The sequence below is a fragment of the Propithecus coquereli genome, unplaced genomic scaffold (genome assembly GCF_000956105.1).
Source record: "Propithecus coquereli isolate 6110/MARCELLA unplaced genomic scaffold, Pcoq_1.0 Scaffold26, whole genome shotgun sequence".
NCBI lineage: Eukaryota > Metazoa > Chordata > Mammalia > Primates > Indriidae > Propithecus > Propithecus coquereli.
The window spans coordinates 5084607-5094840 of NW_012148174.1; the positions used below are offsets into that span (position 1 = coordinate 5084607).

The window sequence follows — 10234 nt, forward strand, 5'->3', positions numbered from 1 at the left end:
CTAGAACCTGGCACGAGCGCAGAGCGAGGCGCCCGCAGGCGGGGCCGGGCGCGGACCGCGGGGCTGGTCGGAGCGCGGCGCCCCCGCCCGGCCGGCCGCGCGCCCTGCCCATTTAAGGAGGCGGGCCGTACCACCAGAACTTTCCCGACGGGGGTGTCCCCGCGAACTCGCGCAACTCCGGCGGAACGCGGGTTCTCTTCGCTCCCGACTGCGGCCCGAGTCGCGCCGCTGCTCGCAGGGAGCTGAGCGCCGGCGGGCTCGCAGCGCGCGCCCCTGCGCCTTCCCTGCTCGCAAACCGCCCCGGGGGCTCCGCGCGCCCCGACCTCGGACGCGGCGCTCCCCGGGCTCCTGTGAAGTGAGCGGCGCCCGCGGGGGCCCCAGTGCCCGGATGTCCATCAGGATCAGCGCGAGCCAATGCGGTCGGCGCCCGGGGCGGCGCTGAGGACGCCCGCGGCTCGGAGCAGGTAGTCGGTCCCCTGACAGCGGGCGCCGTCCCCGCCCGGCTCGGGCAGATGGTGAGCGCGGCGCCGGCGGCTCGGCCCGCGGGTGGAAGGCGCTGATGGGCGGACGGCGGCGGGCTCTGTAGACTGAGCTATGGCAGCCCGGCCCAGGTGAGCCGGGCACCGGGAGAAACTTTGCGGACGCGTTCGTGGCGGGGGCACCGAGGTTGCGGGGGAGGGTTGGGTGCTGGGAAGAAGCCGGGCAGGAAGCAGCTTTGTCATTGCGCTCTCATCCTTCCCGGCGCGGTGGCTCTCGCCTGAGTGTCAGACAGAAAACAGTTCGGACGACACACCGGACCGTTTCTGCACGGTGGAGAGGGCGAGCGATTGAGTTAGAAGTTCAGATGCAAGTTGAACATCTCTCTTCTTCCGAAAACGACTGTTATTTTTCGGGGAAATGAGTTAATTTCACTCGTCCCGCCTTTGCCCAAATTTTCATCTGGGTCCTTTGTGCACCCTCCCTTCGGTTCTCTTGACGTTCCTGGTGTCTCGTGCGGAAGTTTGCAAGTCCGAGTGGACGTCAAGCCAGAGTTCGCCCCGGGAGGGGGTGGGCGAGGATTTGGTGGTTGAATATGTGCCTGCTAGAACGTACGATCCCACGAAAGCGGCACGGCTCGCGTGAATCTGCTGAGTCGGCGAAGACCGGGAACGCGCCGGGGCTGGCGGCGGGGAGCGAGGATGATGAGCTGCAGTTGCTGTCAGAGCAGCGCCGCTGCGGGGACCGCCGGCCCTGCCGCCCCTGCCGCCCCTGCTTTGTAACTGGTTTTGCAGCGAGCGTTAAAGAGGAGCGGTGACAAGGCGTTAGTGGTTATGACGAGATTCAAACTGTTGTCTGTGGTTTCACTTTAGTTGTGACAGCGGTGGTGCTAGTAGAAACTTAAAGCGAGCCGGAAGGCTCCGAAGAGTTACATATACGTTCTTTTTCACCTTTTAGTTTTATTAATACGAGACAGCAGTTTGGCATCACATATTTAAAATAATGGCTCTTCGAGCTGATATTTGAGGTGGAATGGTGATTTGGGGATGCCTCACAAGGCTGAACAAGTTTCAGGTCTGAAGACTCGAGAGTATGCTTAAGCGTTGAAGTTTGGGTTGGGTGAGACGGAAATTTTTCCCTAAGAGAGAGAAATTTCTAGGCAGAAAAGAGCTTCTCTTTAGGGAGCACTTCCTATTCGCTACCTGCTTTTTGTATTTAATCCTCTCAACTGGGTGGCTTATCCTCTGCCTCCATTTTATTGATAGTTTTAAGAAAGTGGTTCTTAACCTGGGGCCAAGTAGTAAAAATTGGATGAGAAACAGAAGTTGCATCTTTATTTGTGTTAACTTCTAACTGAAATTTAATATTTCTTTTTAGTAGGAGTATAGACCAAAAAAAATCCATAGTACCAGTACCTGTGATGTTATCACAAATAGAAACCATAGGTGTTTTTATAATCTTACTATCGCTGTTGAAGATGTCTTAAAATACCTTTTACCCTTACCATTTCTATGAAATTAAGGAGCTGCTTTATCTTGTTTAATTCAGTAGTAAAAACTGGTGGTACTGTACCATCAGTTTTTCTTTTAAATATTTGATAGGTGTATTCTTATATAATTTGTTCCCTTTGTATTATGGTTTTCACCTAATGTGTTTACAAGCATTATTCTGAGAGTGCCATTATTCATTAGACTGCTACAGGGGTACAACATCTTAGATTATAAAGATACCTTGCTCCATTTCTTAAGTAAATGCTATCTGATAGAGCTCAGTAATACGGCGCTGGGATTTGAACCCAGGTGTGAGTGATTCAATGCCCGGCGCTGGGATTTGAACCCAGGTGTGAGTGATTCAATGCCCGTGCTCTTAAACCAATGATAAAAATAAAATGAGATAAAAAGCTGAATTGGAGACTGCTGTGGGCCAGGCACAGCATTAATCAGCTTTAATTGGATTGGCTCGTTGACTCTTCTCGGTTACCTAAATAGGTAAGTACTTTTATTATCTACATTTGGTAGTTAAGGAAACTGAGGCCACGAAAGTGGAGCAGTGCCTGACTCCAGGTCTGCTCTGCAGTTCCCCTCTTGCATGCTGCCTCTTTCGTTCTGAGGTGAGATGTTCAAAAGGACCTGCAGAGCATCAGAATAAGAGTACAAAAAGCAATTTCCGTTAACAGTTTTTTGTTGCATGATGTAATAATCTGAGTTATCAGTATGGTGGCTCAACTTGCCAACAGTTAAAATCAGAGGACTGTGCATACTTCTGATCATCTACCCGGCCCACAGACATGCCCTTGAACTAGGAACAGAGCAACGAGGCCCTTATGTTTGTTTTTTAGCCTGCACGTCGGGAGTATATCTCACATGTTGTAAGTATTCATTTTCTTCAGTTACACCTAGAATGTGGTCCAAGCTCATCCAGACGTTGTGCTTTGTGGGAGAGTAAGTAAGCTTTGAGATCCAAAGAGAGAATAGAGAAGATTCAAGACATTTTTGGAATTCAGGGAAACCCCCAAGCTGGGCCAAGTTGCCCTAAGTAGTGCTAAGAGAAACTGAGACATCACCTGTGATGTATAATCTTGGAAAGCAAAATCTTGACCATGTGCCACGTGCAGTATTTGCTCCTGAGACAATTAATTTAGACTGTCAGACTGATTGGACTTATAGATTCATAGCTCAATGTTTAACCACAGTAGTTTCATTGTGCATTGTTTAGATTTGATTTTTTTTTATTAGTAGCAGAGGGAGTTCAGAACCTAGATGATACTGAATTTTGATAGCGAATACAGGAACCAATCCGTGGCACCTTTCTCTCATTGTTTGCCATCGCTGTAAGGTAATGTCATGCTTGACCTGACACTGATGGGTGGTATATGACTAATATTCATGTGAATGGGTTAGGCAGTTCCCTTCTCTCTAGTCAGTTCCTTAAGGCAAGAATTGTCTCACACGTTAGCATCCCCTACACACACCAGAAGTACTTCGAATGAGGGGGAATGACTACCTAAGTATTTCTTGGCTTGTGAACTTCTATAAATTGAGACTATGTATTTGTCTGCCACATTTCAAAACCTAAAAGTAGGAAATTACTTTTGCTTTTGTGGTTGATTTCTTCTCTTAGAGTTGGAAGACATTTATTGAATAAAATGTGAATCGTCTGACTCTTAAAAACTAGATTTTTTTGTATTTTGAAACCAATGAATATTTGGTTTATTGAGTTATCAAAGTTCTGGAGAAAGGTAGTCAGAAATGCAACGTCAGTTAAAGCAGGACACATGCTCTGCCTAGCTCTCAGGTAAGTGTGTGCTTTCTTTGGAACCTATAAACATAACAGACACATTGAATACACTTCCTTTTGGGAATTGTAACAAACTTGCTTTCTTTAATGTGAAGTAGTCACAAATTGTGGCTTTAGTTTCCAGATTCTGAGCTAAAGTACATGAAGACTATTCTTTTATGTAAGTATAAAACTGGCATTCCCTCATTTTGAGAGCTAGTAAGCCTGACAGTTTACAGATCTATTTCTCCAAGGATTAGCTTGCTTTATGCTGAGGAGTTATGTTGATGGACGCCATAAAAAGGAGAGCTTGGTCTGATTCCCCATCCCTTATTGAAGCAAATCCCTGAATTCTAGAAAAGAATATATACATACCTTCAACTACTGTGAGGGATTAACCAGTTTTTAAAACTCACCTTGTGCTAACTCACCTTGTGCTGAGAATCCTGGGGGATGGGAGTGGGGGAGCCGAACTTCTTTGGGAGAGCTGCGTCTGGTGGCTGAGCACGTATCTTCTCAAAAGAAAGCACTTAGAGACAAACTGCACAAGGAAATGAGGTTTAGTCAACCCTCCCACAGTTTTTACTTTTGAATTTGGCTAAAGTTAATGTTAATGAAGCTTTTTAAAAAAACCAATAAATAAGCAAAGTCAGATTGTTCCCGAGATTATTATGAAGCTGGTTTTCAGTGGATTGCTTTTACTCTGGTGAGAGAAACTTTTCCATTGCAAAAAGCAGTACTCTTAAACTGGTATAGAACCAGTTTTGCTCCGCCCTGTGCCCTTACCTGTGATTTATGAGCTACTGATTACCTTGGAAGAAAATTCATGAATGCAAAGCAGCTCTGATTAAATATGAGCCAATATGATAGAAGAATGCCTTGGTGTTTTGGAAAGTGCAGTTCATGGAAGAGGTTTCAAGAGGGAAATAATTTATGGAATATTTTGATCCAGTGAATATTCTCATTTTTTCCCTTATGACACCATTGTAAACAGTATCCTTAACGGAAGAGAAACACAAACAGGTCTCTTAAGTAATTCTTTCTGGTTCCTCTTGAGAGCCCAGTTGAGCTTCCTGACTCACAGTCTGGAGCTTCTTCCATGACAAAGACTGAAGGAGCAATGAGTCATCCTTTTTTTTTTTTTTTTTTTTTTTTTTGTTGAGACACAGTCTCACTCTGTCACCCTGGCTAGAGTGTGGTGGCGTCAGCCTAGCTCACAGCAACCTCAAACTCCTGGGCTCAAGGGATCCTTCTGCCTCAGCCTCCCGAGTACCTGGGACTACAGGCATGTGCCACCATGCCCGGCTAATTTTATATATATATTTTTAGTTGTCCAGCTAATTTCTTTCTATTTTTTTAGTAGAGACGGGGGTCTCGATCTTGCTCAGGCTGGTCTCGAACTCCTGACCTTGAGGGATCCACCCGCCTCGGCCTCCCAGAGTGCTAGGATTACAGGCGTGAGCCACCTCGCCCGGCTGAGTCATCCTTTTTAAAGTCAGCTGGTTTATAGGGATGTTGTTTTTTGGAAAAATTAATGCAAGTGATTTCCCAAGAGAATTAGGGCATTCTATACCATACCGTGAAAAGGTATTCCGTAGCTGACCTTATACTCTTTCTAAAATGGGATTTAATGAGGGCTGCATTTAAAAAAAATTAAATTTCATATATAATCAGGAATGAAAAATCATATTGTAATCATGGATGAGAGAGAAATCTGTTCTTTCATGTTGGTCCTGACCTTTATTTATGGTCATGGTCTAAATCTGTGCATTACCTAATAGCTGCAAAATGGAGGAATTGGAAAGCTCATCAGCTTCACTACGCTTTGAAGTATAACATACATCTTGATTGCTTCTTCATACGTAAACTTAGTTTTCAGTGTGCGAACGTCTCCAGTTCATTTCATTCCCAAGATTGGCAGATAAACTCATGGTAACTGTGTGAGATACACTGGTGATACAGTTGTCACCTCTAGGACAAAGTTTCTTAGACATGTTTCTTGGCTCAGAAATACAAACATAGTGAGCTTGGGTATCATTTCTTTGTTGTGGTTCAATTACATTTTATTGATAGAGGGTGAGTGCATAACCTTTGCAGGTTAAATGATCACCTGTCTTCTTTTCTTAAAAAATTGGGAGAGCTGAAGCAGTAGTATTTTAGCTCTGCTTCAGATTGTTCTTAATTCATTTTACTATGAATATAACATGTACTCATTTGCTCAAAATAATCCAGCAGGTAGAATGCACAGTGTCTTCTTGCTCAAGTGTAAATGTATCAGATGAAGTTTTGATTTACCCCTCGGTAGAAGATAAGATTTATAACTTTTGGTGCTAATATCCTGGGGAACTAAAAGTAAAGATTAACTTTAAAAACCATCCAAATGCTGACTTTTTGTGTCTTGGCATTGATTAGTGTTGAGAATCCTTTCCCTGTGCAAACTTTTCCCTTTTCCTATCTATTCAGACTGAGTTAAAGCTTAACCTGATGGCCACAGAGCCAGCAGACTTGGTATCCTGAGAGTCTTGTTCTTTGCTGAATGTTTGTTGTTTTCTTGTATTGGTTTATTGGCTTAGTTTTTAATTTAACCAGATTGAACTCCTATCAAATTCTTAAGGCTGTTACTAAAGCAGTAATTTGGTGTCCGATTTACTATATTGAGAGGAAATCCCAGTGGTGACATTATCTTGTCCAAAGGAACTCAGCCAAACAAAGGGGAAAAAATTTTATTGACACCTAAATTGTCTTTATTTTGGCATTAGGTATTCTATCCATGTTCTAAAAAGTACCAAGAATTGCTTTCCCCCCACAATGGCTCATGTGATGAAAGCCTGGAACCCTGTCTGTGGGCCACACCATCCTTTGTTTGGGTGGGCTGGGGAAGACTTAAGGTTGTGACTCGTGAGTCAGTTGCTTGCCTTTATTTCACCCAAAAGGATCTTGCCTTTCTTTTCAGTTTTGCTTACTGCTGGATTGCCATTTAACGCGTGAAAGTAAAAGAATAGTTTAGGGATAACAGGGTCATATCAGGTTCAGGGTTCTCAAACTTGATTAGATGTAAGAATCGCCGCGGGTGCTTGTCAACATGCAGATTATGCTCCTCCTCCCGCCTTCCCCATTTCAACCGGGTAAGTCCAGGGAGGAGCCTGGGGGTGCCCCGCTGGCTCTGAGGCTAGGGGCCCACGGACCATGCTTTGTGAAATGACGTGTGTACGTGTAGGCACGCACGGGGTGGGGTGGAGAAGTATAAACAGTGCCGCGCGATGCAATTAAAATTTGATTATATACATATATTCCTATGTATACAAGTCTTTTCCCTCCTGTTGAAACAGACTGGAGATTGATAGAGATGGTAGTTATCTACCTGCATAAATTTATCCCCGTGTTACAAACTATTAGTTGAAATGCCCAGATGAACCTGTATCTAAAAAATAAAAGCAAGATACCAAGACATAATGCCCAATGTTTGATCACACAGCACTTTCCCAAGAATTGTTTTTTTCTCAAGGGCCTGGATATTTAATTTACCCTTTTCCTTCGCCCTGTGGGCCTTCTTCCAAAACTGCTAAGTGCTGCTCTCTGTACCACAGGCCCCGGTTTATCAGGTGGCAGTTGTTTTCATTCCCAGGGAAAAGTCAGAACTGCGAATTGGTCAATTATGTCCACACGTTATGAAACTGAAATGAAAGGGTTTTTTTGTTGTTGTTTTCGTTGTTTGTTTTTTAAAAAGCTTTGCCTAAATGTACTGTTGAACAAATAATGTTCAAGAAATTTTATATGGGACTCCTACTGGGAAGTAAATGTTAAAATTACAGCAGATGTCACTTCCTGTAACAAAATTCAGGAAACAGTCTTTGGTATGTGGGTGTAGTAACTTTTCAATTCTTGGAACTTTCCTTCAGGAAACTGTCCTGTCAAAAGCAAAGCAGTCAATAAAATATGAAGCACAAGTCAGACTGTTGTGCGGTGTAATTAAATTTTGATTTGATGCATATGTTTTTGTGGCCACAACAGACCTGAGATCACGTGACTTCCATCCTGGATACTGTGTGTCTGGGTAACTTGTTAAATTGTTCCCCCTTCTGTTCTTGTTGCTTTAAAACTACAGGTGTGTCTGATTTACTCTGGAGGTGGATTTATGGCAAGCGGTATATAATTAAATAGTTCTCATTGTTTTGTACAAAACTATGAAACCTGTTTCTTACTCAGCTTTGCAGAAATTACTTAATTTTGTCTCTCAATTAGACATTTCTAAGTAAGGTGGCCTATATAGTGAGTTGGTAGCTTTGAGCTTTGATAAAAGCTGGAATCCACAATATGATTTAAAAATTTTTTTTTCCTTAAAGGAAAACTGAATATCTGAGTTTTATATGCTGAGTTTAAATAGGTTTCTTTATTGGCTAAAAGGGTATTCATTGGTACAAAGTTAGCTAAAGCTTTGCCATGTTATATTTTTTCAAGTAACTTTGACCTAGCAATTATACTTCTAGGAATTATGTTTTCCTGTTGTACTTTTTATAGTCTGTGTGTCTCCCCTTCCTCTCCACTCACCTTTTAGAGTTAGACTATACTTGTGTTAACTCTCCATTTAAAGGAAAAACTGTGTATTTTTACTTTACTTAAACTTTGTACCACTGGGAAACAATTAGGCAGCAACATTTACTAATATTAGAATAGTAAAAGTATAAAATGACACCAAGTGCATTATATTTATAATTGAGGTTCTGCTACCTAAAAATACTGTGAAGAATTAGTGTTCAGATTAGTGTCTTCTGCCTATTTTGTGACTTGCTTTTAGTAAAATTCAAAGTACTAATTAAGTTTAGTTTTTGTTTTTAGATGGAAACTTTGCCCAGAAGACAGAAAGCCCTAGACAGGCAGTTATAAAAGATTGAATTTGACAATTCTATCCTTGCTGGTAGCGTGGCGGTTTTGTTTTTTTGTTTTTTTTTTTTTGAGACAGAGTCTCGCTTTGTTGCCCGGGCTGGAGTGAGTGCTGTGGCATCATCCTCGCTCACAGTAACCTCCAACTCCTGGGCTCAAGCGATCCTCCTGCCTCAGCTTCCCGAGTAGCTGGGACTACAGGCATGCGCCACCATGCCCGGCTAATTTTTTCTATATATTTTTAGTTGTCTGATTAATTTCTTTCTATTTTTAGTAGAGATGGGGTCTCGCTCTTGCTCAGGCTGGTCTCGAACTCCTGAGCTCAAACAATCCGCCCACCTCGGCCTCCCAGAGTGCTGAGATTACAGGCGTGAGCCACCGCGCCGGCCAGCGTGGCGTTTTTATTCTTACCCTCATAACAGGGGCCTATTCTTACAAAACTTTCGTTTCTTTTTTATTTCAGCAGTCATGTTTGCTTGAGTATAAAATAAAAATCATTAGATTTACTTAATTCTGAGTTTAATTTGTAGGCTTTTAAAAAAATTCTGACAGTTTTCATGAGAAGCCCAATATGAAACTTGTTTTTTTCCCTGAGGTCACCCATATTCTGTGATGACACCTCTAAAGTATTGGTGTAATCCCTTAATTAAAGAGTATTTTAAAGAGTAAAGTAGAAGCTTCACTCCTACTTGGTCTTTTGGTAGCTTGGTAATGATCTTTTTTGGGGAAAGAGGGAGAGGAGTAGTTAACTTTAATGGAGGTACATTCCCTGCCACCCAGATCTTTTATCTCTTATATCTCCTTTTATGAATGTTTCTTTCCAGCCCGTTTTTTAAATGACTTTATTGAGGTAGATTTTACATATTATAAAACTCATTTCACGTGACAATTCAGTGATGTGGTTACTTTACTGGGTGGTGCTACCATCACTATAAACCAGTTATAGAACATTTTATCCCCCTAGTAAGATCTTTCCTACCCATTTACAGTTAATCTCTGTTCCCAGACCCTTGCAACTATTAACTACTTTCTGTCTGTAAACTTGCCTTTTCTGGGCATTTCACATAAGTGGAATCAGTGTTGTGGTTTCTTGCATCTGACTTTTTTCACTTGTGCATATATGTGTGTGTGTGTTTAAATTTACTAGCCAAGGCACTTTCTGGCCATACAAAAATAACTTTTTGAGGTTCATCATGGTGTATCAATTCTATCATTTTTATTGCCAAATAGTATTCCTTTGTATGGATATGATGGACAGGTTGTTTCCTTTTTTTTTTTTTTTTTTTAAACTCTTATGAATAATCCTGTTATGAGCTTTCCTGTGCTCATAACAAACACATGAGCCCAAATCTTTGTATGGACATGTGCTTTCCTTTTTCTTGATTATATACCTAGGGGTGGAATTTCGGGTTCTCATGATAGTTTTATGTTTAACTTTTTGAGAAAATGCTGAGCTGTTTTCTTAACTGTGTACCCACCCTGGCCCACATTTGAACTGATCTAATTCAGTCAGTTTCCTGAAAGTTATTTAATGTCTTCATAGTCATTTGGGCTATGAAAATAGTGGTTCTGAGGTCTGATCAATTTTGTATTATACTAT

At 42.3% G+C, this 10234-nt stretch overlaps 1 protein-coding gene across 1 annotated transcript in view; it reads left to right on the top strand.

The window, feature by feature from the left end:
* Positions 1-481: 481 nt before the first annotated feature.
* Positions 482-10234, top strand: part of AFF1 (AF4/FMR2 family, member 1) — a 117875-nt gene continuing 108122 nt past the window's right edge. Inside the window, exon 1 of the mRNA XM_012647228.1 lies at positions 482-611. Within this exon, the coding sequence (XP_012502682.1) occupies positions 595-611 (17 nt within the window). The 5' untranslated portion in view covers positions 482-594. The remainder of the gene's footprint in view (positions 612-10234) is intronic.